This window comes from Monodelphis domestica, chromosome 6 (assembly GCF_027887165.1).
Source record: "Monodelphis domestica isolate mMonDom1 chromosome 6, mMonDom1.pri, whole genome shotgun sequence".
Classification (NCBI taxonomy): Eukaryota; Metazoa; Chordata; class Mammalia; order Didelphimorphia; family Didelphidae; genus Monodelphis; species Monodelphis domestica.
Genome location: NC_077232.1, coordinates 88,610,946 through 88,625,143, shown reverse-complemented (window position 1 = coordinate 88,625,143; position 14,198 = coordinate 88,610,946). Strand labels below are relative to the sequence as shown.

At 37.9% G+C, this 14,198-nt stretch overlaps 1 protein-coding gene across 4 annotated transcripts in view; it reads right to left on the bottom strand.

Moving 5' to 3' along the window:
* PPP2R2C (protein phosphatase 2 regulatory subunit Bgamma) overlaps positions 1 to 14,198 on the bottom strand; it is a 414,849-nt gene that overhangs the window by 86,359 nt on the left and 314,292 nt on the right. For all 4 annotated transcript variants that reach the window (XM_007496758.3, XM_001364551.4, XM_007496759.2 and 1 more), the window contains 3 exons: positions 11,873 to 12,038; positions 10,526 to 10,638; positions 7,084 to 7,261 (listed from right to left, as the gene is read on the bottom strand). In XM_007496758.3, the coding sequence (XP_007496820.2) occupies positions 7,084 to 7,261; positions 10,526 to 10,638; positions 11,873 to 12,038 (457 nt within the window). The remainder of the gene's footprint in view (positions 1 to 7,083; positions 7,262 to 10,525; positions 10,639 to 11,872; positions 12,039 to 14,198) is intronic.

Genomic DNA, 14,198 nt, shown 5'->3' with positions numbered 1-14,198 from the left:
TGTTTGAGGTCAGATTTAAATTCAGAATGATGAGTCTTCCTGACTCTAGGCACTCTATCCACTGCACCACTTAGCTGACCCAAGGGGTCAGAAATAACTGGGTTCAAATCCAGTCTTAGATACCTGTTAGCTGTCCAACCCTGGACAAGTCATTTACCCTCCATTTGCCTCAGTTTCCTCAACTGTATAACAGGAATAATAATAGTACCTACTTTCCAGGGTTGTTGTGAGGTTCAAATAACAGTAAAGTGCTTTTTAGCACAGAGCCTGGTATACAGTACATGTTATGATTCTTAGGTGAGAAAAGGAGAAAAGGTGGGCAAGAGGAAATTAGCTCCAGCATTTGATCTATGTCCTATAAAGCTCATGACCTACATGATCATAAGCAAGTCACTGATGTTCTCCGAGTTCTGGTTTCTTCATCTATACAATGAAGAAGTTGGGTTTCTGAGGTCCTTATGATCTCTTTGATGCTGTGAGGCTCAGGGGAAGGCACTTGCCCAAACACTCCACAGAGAGGTGGCAGTTTCAGGACTCAGATTTGGGTCTCTTAAAATCTAGAGCTCTTGGTTTGCTGTTTCTCTTTTCTAAGTAAATACCCATTAAAAGTAAACTGAGGAAGGGGGCAGCTGGGTAGCTCAGTAGATTGAGAGCCAGGCCTAGAGATGGGAGGTCCTAGGTTTAAATCTGACCTCAGACACTTCCCAGCTGTGTGACCCTGGGCAAGTCACTTGACCCCCATTGCCTAGTCCTTACCACTCTTCTGCCTTGGAGCCAATACACAGTATAGACTCCAAGATGGAAGGTAAGGGTTTTAAAAAAAAAAGAGTAAACTGAGAAGACCACCAAAGGTAATCTAGAAGAATGGCAAGGTAGTTTGTTATTCTCTTAATGTATTAAGGCATAGTGAATACAGGAGATCAAGGTTCAAATTTTGGCTCTGACACTTCTTAGCTGGGTGGATTTGAGCAAGTTATTTGATCTTTCTCAGTTTGCTCTGCCTCATTTGCAAAAGAGGGACCATGATCCTTGCCCTTCTCTAGGAGTGTTGGGAGGAAAGACGTAAAGTGCTCTGGAAATGTGATTTATTATTAGTTAGCTACACTTTTCACCCCAAAGCTTAAACTTTCTAAAAGTGCTTCCATTGTAAAGATATATGACAGCAGTCTAACAGCATCTGACTTTACCTATTACTTCACAGCTTTGCCGAGTCAGCTCTATTACTGAGGTTGATTATAATGTCCCAGGAACTTTTCTTGCAATTCCTGTCACTGTCCTCAACTAAATGGTTGTGTTTTGAAAATGGGAAAGCAGAATGCAAAGGTGAAGTACACAGAAAAGGGAAGATAATTCTCCACGGGACTTTAGGATCACAAATAAGAACTGGAAGAGAGCTTAGAAGTCCTTTAGGTCCAATTTTCTCATTTTACATATAAGGAAACTGAGGTTCAGAAAGGTTAAAGTCACTCAGCTATTAAGTGGTAGAACTAATATATGTATTCCAGCTCTTTGGCTCAGATCCAACACATTTTTTCATTATTTAACACTGGTTTTCCAAGCCTTCTTCTGATGTGTCATTATGCTATTGACCCTGTCTTCTCAAATACTATACCAGTACTGATTTATCTATAAGGGAGTGTGGAGTTAGAGCTAGATTGCTGGACTTGGAGTCAGGAAGACCTAGGCTTGAATCCCACTTCAGACACAAGCTGTATGGCCCTTGAGTCACTTAACCTCTGTTCCTCAGTTTCTTCATGTGTAAAATGAGGAATTGGACTCCATGGCTTCTACATTACCTTCAGCTCTAAATCAATGGTCCTCTGATCTGATATTCTCTGAAATGGCCTTTAGTGCCAAAAAAACTTCAAAATGATCAGGAGGATCTGCTGTGTAAGTATCAACCTAGCTCTAAGTACAGAGATCAGCTACATTCTGCTCATTTCCACTTCTTGAATGACTGTGGTGGAGGGGCAGAAAAATAATTGTTTGGGAACCAATTTTACAGTTATACACACACCACACACACATTATTCAGTGATCCCTTCCATATCGTGGGCACCCCTGTGACCTGGAAAACTGATATAAAAATTATTTGCCCTTCCTTGATACCACAGAAGAAGTTTCAATGTTTTCTTTTGCTTTTATGGGGTGTTTATAGAACCTTATTGTGAATTTGGGGTTAAGTATGCATTTCTGAATTTCTAACCTTTTTCTGTGTCATCTGTTGGCTATTGTGCATCATATCTAAGGCTTTTATAAAACTCCTAAAAAACTCCCATTTAATGCCTTATGCCTATCCATGATATATCAAAACTGTAATGTGGAAAGTTCCAATATGAAAGGGATAACTGTTTATATGATTTATAAAATTAACTTAACTGTTGCTATTTCAAATGTGTGATCTTTGTCCAAGGACTGATGAATCTATATTCTATGGAAAGAATTAAATCCTGCTAATAGTGAAATTCTCATGATAAAGGCAAAAGACCAAAGGACGATGGACCTAAGATGGCTCATAATGTCCAAGAGAGAGAAATAAAGGAGATAGCGATGTTGAATCAATTTTGTGCCACAAGATGGTAAGGTGGTAAGAAACCTTATTTTTGGGGACACTGAAATAATTTTCTTTCATAGCATTCATGACCAACCTAAGCAAATTGATTTCTATGAAGATACCTGCAGTTCACACATCAATATCTCTTATGGAAGATGAAGACAGAGAAATACTTGGAAGAACTTGAAAAAATCTCTGAGATCAAATCACCATCTGTTATGATTCTCAATGTGAAGGTTGCACAAAATAGGAAGGTGACAATTATGTTAGAAAATATATTTAGATCTAAGAAGCAAAAATGTCCCCCAATTTTTATCATACTCATAAGTCCCACAAATATGTGTGTGTGCACATGTGCGAGCTAGTGGAAATTTAACTGGTATAAAGTAATTGCCATAAAGAGGAGGGCAAAAGAGCCCAGAAACTGCCTTATTCAGCCAACATAATCTCCTTTGGTAGAAGAGAGGCACAGTGGCTAAGGGCCATACATGTTTACAATACAAATATACTTGGAAATCACTATAGAGATGGATGGCGCAAGACTGCAAGTGTTATTGTTGCCCCAAACAGAAAAGTCATCAAAAGGAATATTAAAAGGTTGACATGAGACCATGGTGACCCATGCCATTCATGGTGAAATTTTCGGAAGGAAAGGAAAGGGATATAAAATGGAACAGATCTTCCAACATCCCTATAATGTTTATTTTTATTGACACCTGTAGAATTATAACATATGGGTCCTAATATTTTAGTTCCTAATTTGCTACATCTAAATAAGTTGAAAAATAACATGGAAAAAGCAGCTGGACATGACCAATTACACAATAAATCAATCCTGGAGGTGGGATATTGTTGAGCATAGCTAAATCCTTTTACAAGATACATATATAATATGTATACATACACATATATATGTGTATATATATATATATAAAATTTTGAGCCATGGAAACTATTGGTACCAAAACATAACTGAGGGAAAACTTAAGCCAGATATCAATTTTCTCATCTATATAAAATCTTTATGAGCCTTTATACTGAGAATACCCTTGATAAAAGTGAGAAGGAAACAGATAGACTTTAACAAATTATTTTCTATATATTTATAGTCATAAAAATTGAATTGAATTGAATTGCATGGTAAAAATTATACAAGCCTCTCAGGAATGTAGGGAAGGAGTTGGATTTGGATATGAAACCAGTCTCTGACATTTAACAGCTATATTTCCTGGGACAAGTCACTTAACCTCAGTTTCCTCACTGGAAAAATGAGACATATTAGGAACTACCCCACAGGGATACTATGAGAATCCAATGAGACGATACACATAAATCTATTTTTAAAACCCCTAAAGTGCTGTTTTTATTATTATTTAATTTTATCATTTTTTAATCTCATTCAATTGTATTTTTAAAATTTTCTTTAATTGATTTATCAATATTTTTAAAAAATAGAGTTCATATAGAAATAGTTCAGAGGCAGTTAGTTATAAATGAATAAAAGAATTAGGCAGTAAGCCTAGCCTCTCAATGGAAGCCCTGCCAGTAGCACACAGACAATGGGAATGGTATGCACCTCATCCTGTTCCTATAAGATTTTAATCTCTTCTGTTTGATCTCTTTGTTTTTAAAAGCCTTTGACTTCCTGTAGTTTGTAGATTATGGGTATTTGGTATGACTACTTGTACTAAAAAAGAAAAAATGCCGTTCTTGAATTTTTATGTATTATTGTTTTCTGGGTGATTGTGGGAAACGGTGAGGTCTGAGAAAGTCCTCTGATTCCAGTACAATTTATCGGTTGCACTCTATATGGTATTTTGAAATATATACTTGATTTGTAGAATACAGAGAAATATACGAAGAAGGAAGTCCCTCTACTCAAGAGAAAAGTCTCCATATATTAGCACATTAGATTTGGAATCCAATGTCCTGGATTGAATCTGGGCTTTACCACTTTGTATGATCATTGCTTGGATGAATAACTTTACCCCTCTGGGCCTCAATCTCCTTGCCTATAAAATCAAATTCTGGGGAGGTTGGATTTGCCAGATTTCTAAGTTTCCTTCTAATTCTAGTATTTGAGTTCTCTGTTCCTTTGGAATATGAGAGACCATCCAGTTCAATCTAATCTTGAATAAGAATCTTCTTGACAACATTTCCAACTGGTCAACCAACCTTCACGTGAAGATGTCTACTGATAAAAACTCAAAACAATCTAAGCTGCCACCAAGAATTTGTGGATCGCTTTTCCTCATTTAGGGTCCAAATCTGCCCCCTCTATGTCCCACCTATTGCTCTTAGTTTTTTTACTCTGAGGCTGATCCTTCTCTCATCTGAACATGGTGTGATCATATCCCCTATTAAGTCTTCTCTATACAAAAAAATGTCCAGTTTCTTCAAATGATCTTTATATGATATGGTTTCTTTCCTCTTAATTTAGATGGATTCTAATTCACCTTACTAAAAATCTGTGCTCAGAACTAAATATTCTATGTTTTATGATCTAGCTTCATTCTTCAGCAACTTATGTGGTAGCATCGTATGTTCTAAGGTTCCTTCCAGCTCTACCATTTGGGAAATGTTTTAGAAACTTTTAAGTGCTACATAAATGTGAGTTATTTTTTTTTCTATCATTTTCTGTGTCTCCAGATGCCTTCCAGCTAGTGCATCCTATACTCTATGGTTCTATTTCCAAGAAATAAACCGAGCACTGAAGGGAAATTGCCTCTTGGTAATTAGAGGGGCTAGTGAGGAGGAGAGGAATTTTGATACAAAAACCCTCCATTTGAGCAGCAATAACAACCTAGTAAACACACAAAGCAATCGGCATTTCCCTTCACACTGACAGAATCTTGTCAGATAAGGGCAATGAGGCTATATTCTCCTGCTTTTTCCATATAGCAAACTGTTTTCTTAATGAAGCCTATGAATGCACTCAAAACTCATTTTCCCCTTAGAGCCCAACCACCCTAGAGACTGCTCCTAGGGAGAATTATACGTAGCTAGATTTATCTTTTAATGTCAAGAGAAATTCAGTTGAAAACACCTAAATTCTCGAGACAATTGCTGAGGCCATGAGCAGTCCATGCCCTTTACTGAATTGCACAGAACTAAACCATCCAACTCTGTGGAGGGAGTGGTTTTTCAGTACTTGGAAAAACAAGCAGAGCTCTTCAAGAAACAAATCTGCATGGCATTCTAAGGCAAATTTGTGTTTGAGAATGAAGGCTTGACACCCTGGAGTATGCTGAGAGTGGGGAAACCAAGGAGGATGAGAGGGACTCCAAATCAAGTCATAAAAGGTAGAGTTGAAAAAGAAGGGTTGTTCAGCCTGGAGAAAAGAAGACTTCCTGGGCATAATAACTCTCTTCTAATATTTGGAGAGTTTTTCTGTGGGGAAAGAGAAAATAGATTTTTAAAAAACCCTTGAGAACTTCCAGGTTAACATGGCTGCAGTTTAGTCACAGGACTCTTCCTCTCCTACCGATATACACTACTTCAAAAGGCCACTGTAATAATTTTAGAGGGTGGAAATACTGAATTATAGTCACAGAGACCTGGATTCTAGGGCCAACTCTGCTACTGCCTATAGAGCTGATTGGTGTTGGGAGTATTACAAAATTTCTGCAGGTCTTCTTATCTATAAAATGAGAAGGTGGAACATGAATGATCATTAATGTCTCTTCCTACTCCAAAATTCTATTCTACTTTGTTCTTTTCTATTCTATAACCTATTTCCTATACCTGAAATGCCCTCCATCCCCTACCAAATTTCTAACCATGTTTTCTAATCCAACTACAGCGTCATCATATCTAGAAAATTCATCAGAGCAACCGCCACATATCAGTTCTCAAAGGTACTTATCATGGAGCAATACATATCATAGCTGAATTTTTGCCTTGCCCCTTTTACCAGACTGTAAGCAACACAAGGGCAGGGGACCATATTTCATCTAGACTTTGAATCTCCTTCGTGCCAGCACTGGGCATTTCAACATATGGTAAGTGCTTTATAAATGTTGTACTGTAGTGTTGTATTCAATCCTTATTATGGTGTGGTCTCCAGACCCCTCATCATGTCCTCCTCTGAATACATCCAGACTATGGAGGCCCCTTCTAAAACCATATGAATATTATCCTCTTCCCTGTGTGTCTCTCCCTTTTATAAATTAAGTTTCTTGAAGGCAGAGACTATTTCATATCTGTCATTCTATTTCCAGTGCTTTAGCCTATTGGTTAGTATGGAGTAGGTGTCAATAAATGTTTAGTGACTGATTATGTATTAACTTATCTATAAAATGCCTTGTCCAGAACAAACTCATGCAAGACCTCTGAGATGGTATTATTTAAGAAACTGGAAGGAGAATGTTCATGTCAGCCATCAAAATCAGCTTGATTTCAAGTGCATTAAAAGCAAAATCTCCCCCTGAAAAATAAAGTGCCTTATAAGCATCAGAACCAGTTCCCAAATGGCTCTGACTCTGACCCACTTCACTCATTTCTGTATAGACGATCAACACAAAGGATACTGAAGCTCCTATCCGTGATTGCTAAGTGCCAGAGGTTAATTCGGAGGTCATCCGCAGACATGTAAGTCTCGCAGTCGCTATTGACAGAAATGGAGTTGATGTGATAGGTATGACCATTGGCAAAGATTCTCCGGGGGCTGACCTCCACCATCAGATCCATGGGCTTCAGCACAGGCACCTGTCCCAAGGAATAAGCAGAGAGAAGTATTAAGAGAGGAGGGTGTAGTACAAGGAACTTTGGGCTTGGAGGATATGAATTGGGTTTGAATCCTAACTCTGGCTCTATTTATCTCTCAGAACCTCAATTTCCAGAGGAATTTTAGAAGAACAAGATTATTTCTAAAATTCTTAGAATTGATGTTGTTTTACTGAGTACCTGTGATTTATCAAGCACTGTGAGAGTGGTGCTACCCCTAACCAAAAATGTTAGTATTCCCCAAGCCTCCAAGCTAGAAGTCAGTCTTCTCATCTGGGACCTTTATTAGGCACCTAATCACACTTTCCTTTCTGGAGTAATTATATGCATATTTGTACTGTGTAATTAGAATTTTGTGCCCCAGGATTCCATTTCCCAGAATCCCACTTTCATCCTTACATTTTGGAGATAAAGTTTCTGTAACCCCATCTTTCTCTCCTCAAATGATAATGCAGTTGGGAAAACTTCTATTTACTCAGGCTTTTACTTTTTTTTTCTTTTTATTTCCTCTATTTCAAGTGACTATTAATGAATCTTATAAAATATAATACTTGGAGTTATTGGATATTAATTTAAAACTTACAGTACTTTCTTCCACCTTATCCCATACTCCCCCCCCCCAAAAGATTGGAAACTCAATTTGGGAAGGTATTATCTACATTTTGTTCATTTTTATTTGCATATTCATCCCTCAGACTCTGTCTTCTTTGCTAAAGTATTATACCAATGTCTCATGGTGGCATGGAAGCTTTGCAAGGAGAACCCAGATTTTAGTAGGTCCTACGAAGATGGAAAGACTTGGAGGATGGTACAGCCTGAGTGAGCAATCCCCAGAAGGCTGTACCACTTGGTGGACTGCTAATGACTTGCTTTTGGAGGATACTGAGATACTCCCCCTAAAAAAATCTTCCTAGAGAGTAGGAATACTGTCTTCTCATAGTATGAAAAGGTAAATAGTTGCTATAGCAGTTAATAGTCTTACTAGGACAGTGTTTGCAACATTCTTTGGGGACACATATAAGAGAAATACATTCTTACAGACTCCACAAGCAGTAAGACGGTTTCCAATTATATGTGTGACTGATGAAATGTTTCATGGAAAGGGAGAAGTGTGGTGTCACAGTGGCTAGAGCAAAACTATCACCATGCAGAGTCCAGGCAAAGGTTTGAAAATTGTGCCTTCTGCGCTTTGTTGTAATGTTCATGGAGACTATGAGCATTCCAATGACACCAGGAGAACAGAATGGTTTCAAGGTTTGCTGATTTCATCATCAAAGGTCTTGTTTCCACCAACTCATGTGAATCTTAAAAACTACTCAGACTGTACTTTAGAAGATTTGATTTAGCTATTTCCTTATTGTAACAATGGAGATACTTGGTCTAACAAGAAGCAGGAATGTATTGGGAACTTTTAAAATTACTCCACCCATACTTAGACATACTTTAGGGGAAGATAAAGTTGTAAACTCCTGATTGAACAATGAAGGTACTTAACTCATACCTTATAGTGAAGCTAGAACCTTAAACTAAGTCTATTTTTAGATCTAATACAAAAAGGTGTTAAGTACCTGTAAAGATTAAATTAATCACAAAAAGGTCAAGTAACTCACAAAAGGTAAGCTTAACAAAGAAGTGTGAAGTACATCAGAAGATATAATCTAACCAGAAAAGGTGAGAACTAAAGAATGGTGAGAACTAAGAATGGGCAGTCCTGGAAAAAAGCATCTACTGTGATTGGTAGATGTGAAAATTTAGGTGAGGTGACATAAAAGAAAATTTCTTTAAAAGGAGGGATAAAAAGTCAGTTCAGGGAATTCAGTTCAGAGTGGAATTGGGTTTTGACCTCAGTTCAGGAGATTGAGTTCAGTGGAGGACGGGAACCCAGCTTAGAGATGGTCTCATAGTGACTGATTCCCTTACGGCTCAGGGAGGCCACTTTGGCCAAGGCCTTTAACTACTACCTGGCTCAGCCTGAGCCAGAGAAGTTTAAATTCTCTCTCTCTCTCTCTCTCTCTCTCTCTCTCTCTCTCTCTCTCTCTCTCTCTCTCTCTCTCTCTCTCTCTCTCTCATTCCTTTTCTCTATATTAATTAAAATCTCCATAATTCCCACCTGACTTGGGTATTTTATTCTTTGGGAATTTTCCCTGGTGACCAATCATTTAGATTTAAGTCAAAACACTAAAATTATCTTTACACTCAAAACCCATCTGTTTCATGATGGTATTCAAGAGCTTTTGTGGCTAGCTAGATGAGGGATTTCAAGCAACCTAAAATCACTGAGTAGCTTGTAAATATGAGGTAATTAAGAGGTCCTAAAGATAGACTTTCCTCCTTTGGAACTCGGCCTAAAATAAGGCTGAATAGAGAAAAGGGGACTCATCTTAGATCCCTGGTTCAGAACCTGGCTCTGGTACTGCCTAATATTGACACCATCAGCAAGTTAGGTTTTTTGATTGTTTGTTTTGGGGAGATTGTTTATTTTTATTGAGATTTTTTTGTGTTCCTTAGCCTATTTACTGATTTAATTCATAGTTTCTTTTTTTTAACATTAAAAAAATTTTTGAGTTCCAAGTTCTCCACCCCCTTCCTTCCCTTTACTGCTCCTTGATAGGCCAATCAATTTGATATAGATTATACAAGTGAGTCATTCAAAATATATTTCCTTATGAGCCATGCAGACAAGTAAGTTAACCTTGGTTTTTCAATCAACAGATGGGGAAAATAATATTTGCACAATAATATTCACAGGGTAATCACAAGGAAAATTCTCTGGAAACCTTTAAATGCTATTAAATGAGAAAGACCATTGTTGGTATTATACAAGTTATTATTCCATACAGGGTTTTGAATCTAATTTAGTTCTATTAGAATGGAAGCTCATGGAGAAGTGGGGACACATCTATAAGTAGGGATGGACTGTGAGTACAGGAAAATATTATTTTAATTAAACAACAAAAGGAAGCTATCAAGCTCTTCTGTTGGATCCAGCTGCAAACTCATGTGATAAATTCTAAATCTTGTTTTTGGCTTTAACGAATTGTAACTTTGGATGCATTATTTTCCTGTTCTTGTTCTCAGATACCTGATTTGGGTAATGAAGGGCTAATTGTACCAGCTAATCGTTAGGATCCTTCAAAGCACTTACATTCCTGGTTTACATTCAGGTCCCTTTTAGCTCTGACATTCTGAGAGAAGGATGTGAACCTCCTTCCTATCTTTCAGAATACACTAATCAGAGCACCTTACCTGTAGTGAAGTCACTGTAGACAGATCTTTAAGTTTTCCTTCTTCATCTTTTAAGTTATATCCCTCAGGCCTCTTATCACGTTCTGTAACCTTCCATAATTTGATAGTTTTATCTGAAAAAAGAGTCATTTACATCAGCACTGAAATATCCATCTTTCACTTCTATTAGATAACAGTCTTTTCATGTTTTAGGATCGTAGATTTAGAGCTAGATGGGACCTTAGAGCTCACTGAAGCTAACACTCTCATTTTGCAGATGAAGAAGCCAAGACCACATGCAAGAAATGACATTCCAGCTGGCACAGGTAGCTGACTAAGAATCCAAACCTGACTTGAACTCTGGCATCCTTTCCATAATACAATGATGGGTGGAACTTTCTCAATTGGTTTCCTGCCTCCATGAAAGAGTATCCTGCCCAAAGTCAATTGTATTATTTATTTCATCTATTAAACAATATATTACTTTTCAAACCATTAAGGAATTGTTTTTATTTCCACAACAGCTCCCTTCACCAAGGAAGATCATAGACTTTCTGTAGACTGTTAGATGACTTCATAAATTTCCAGGGTCCAAACTATTCATCTCTTGGTGGCCAACCTCTTTGGTGATAATCTTTCCAACATTCAAGCAAGGCTGTTCCTGATTTATATTCAAAATTGTTCCAGCTTAGAGGGTCTGTAGAACATCCACTATTCCAGCATACTTTCTGTGAACCTAAAGTCCTGCCTCCTATAGGCACACAATAGGAGAACAAACTTTATGGAGTTTACCAAAACCAAATGACTTTACTCACATTATACAGTGTCTTCTCTGTCCTTTCTCTCTGAAAGATAACTCAATATACTCAAATTTTGTATTTCATGATTAATGTCTACTCAAACTACTCCTAGTTATTCCCATAAGAGCTTTTGTAGTTGTGGAAATCAGGTCTCGATCAGGGAACTCACCTTGTAGGGTGAAGGGAAACATTTTTCACTGGGAAAGTGTGATGCCCAGGCAAGAGGTGATTGGGAAAATCCTTCCCCTAATAACACCCTGGAACACCCTAGCCTTCCCATCCCTCTCCTGAGGCCATGTAAAATTCTGAAGGTCAAAGATTATTACATTTTTTTCTTTGTATCCTGGTCCTCAGTCTGGTACCTAAGAATAATACTGTCTCTACTATATCATATTATTTATAATGCAGAGTCATTAACATAAGAAACCATTTATTTACTAATTATTTGGTGGATATTAGGAGATGGAGAGAGTGTATAACAATCACAGAATCAGTTTCAAATTAATGCTGAGGGCTATATAAACACAGGCACAGGATGACACTTTGCATGGCAGTTCCCTGACCTTACCATTTGTGGACAAGAGAGAATGGGCTGCATTCTGCTGGGGGAGCCATTTAATCTTGTTTATTTTCTCTTCTATCTCCAAGCTCTTCAGATAGTCAAACTCCGGCTCATGGCTCTGGAAAGTGCTGTAAACATTGTACTCTCCCTGGCTGTGAGGCTCATTCTTACTCTGAGAAGAAGGAAACATCAGAAAAATAAAGTATCTCTGATGATATCAAGATGATTAGACAATTGGGAATTTGAGACCATAAAAAGTTATTATCATTAAGCACCTAATATTGTCAAGCATGCAATTAGGTACAATTTTACATAGGGTTCAATGATGAAAATCAGAATTTCAAATATAGGATGATGGCTTTAGTAATGCTGGAAGTTGGAAGAGACTTCAGAGATGATCTAGCCCAACCTTCTCTTTTTATAGATGAAGAATAAGGCACAAAGATGTCAAGTGACTAAGGATGTAAGGGGATTTATTTTAACCCTTACCTTCCATCTTAAAATTAATACTAAGTCTTGATTCCAAGGCAGAAGAGTGGTAAGGACTAAGCACTGGCCAAGAAGTGTCTGAGGCCAGATTTGAACCCAGGACTTCCCATCTCTAGGGTTGGCTGTCTGCCTCCCCTCACCCCCTTTTTTAAATTTGGTTTTATTCTGGACTTTTCACTCTAACAAACATGATCCTTGCCACATCTTGCCATTTTCATATATGTTACCTTCTCTTCATTCATGCAGCCACAAACCTAATTCAAAGCCTTACCACCCCTCACTCAGACCACGACAACATCCTTCTAAATACTCTCTCTGACTCGAGTCTCTTCCCTTTCCAATCTATCCTCCACTCATCTGCCATAGTTTTTTTTCTTCTAAAGCATAGGTCTCTCTATGTCACGCCTTTGATTAAAGAGTTCCTTTTCCTTCCAAGACCACATCTCTATTCTAAATTAATTAAACAATTTTCAATTAAAATTTTTTAAAAGGATCATATCTCAAACCCTCTGTTTGTAATTTAAGGTTTCTCACGACCTGACTGTTTCCTACATGTCAAGTCTTCCCATACTTTGCTTATTCTCTTTCACCCCAATCCAACTACGATGTAATTCCTTGAACACTCTACTTCCCATTCCTTTGCATTATTCTCGCTTATACCCAGAAAGCTCTGCCTCTTCCTCACCGCTGCCTCTTAGCTTCCCTGACTTCTTTCAAGGTTTAATTCAAATCCCCTCATCCCCCTCCATCCCATTTGCTAGTACCTTCCCCTCTGAAATTACCTTCCAGACAGGTCTACTCTCTCTCTATCTTATAGAGAACTAGTTCTTTCCATGTGGTCTGCCACATAGGAAGGTAAAGTCTCTGAGAGAAGAAACTTGTTTGACTTGGTATCCGCAGCGTTTGGCTTTCAGTCTGGTATATGTTGTTCAGTTATTTTTCAGTTATGTCTGATTCTTCATGACCCCATGGAGGGTTTTCCTGGCAAAGATACTGGAGTAGTTTCCCATTTCCTTCACCAGGTCATTTTACAGATGAGGAAATGGAGACAAAAAGTGTTATATTATTTGCCCAGGGTCACATAGCTAGTAAGTGTCTGAGGCTGGATTTGAACTCACAAAGATGATAACTCCCAGCCTAGCACTTTATCCACTGTGCCACCTAGCTGCCCATCTGGTGTATAATAAGGATTTAATGCTGGTTGATTGACAGCATCCCCAAAGCTTAGTGCATTGCCTGGCACTTAGTAAATGCTTAGTAAGCACTTGTTAACTGTGTGATTACTCAAGGTCACTGGTACTAAGCCCAAGCTAGTAAGAAAGAGTTAGAATTTGAAATCAGATCTTCTCACTAAATCAGTACACTTTCCACTACACCAACATTTTAAATTATCTTTGTTATGCCTGATTACAGGAGTTTCAAAATAGTGCAAAATTTATTGAATAAACTTCCATTCCAGATCTAAACTTGCATAGAACCTCAATGGATCTAATACCTAGAAGAGGAGGTTCTTGAAGGCATATGAAGAAACTGTTTTAGCTATAAATTAGTCTATGGCAATTGCCCCAAGTGTACCAATCAACTATATTTTGAGAATGAAAAAAACTTAATTAATTTTTGTCCATGAATTGGAAAAGAATGATTTCCAAAAATTGCTAAATTAATTGAGTAGACTAAAGAGTGTACACAGGGGCAGCTAGGTGGCTCAGTGGATATAGAGCCAGGCTTGGAGATGGGAGGTCCTGGTTCAAATCTGACCTCAGATACTTCCTAGCTGTATGACTCTGGGCAAGTCATTTAACCCCAATTGTCTAGCTCCTACTTTTCTTCTCCTTTGAAACTG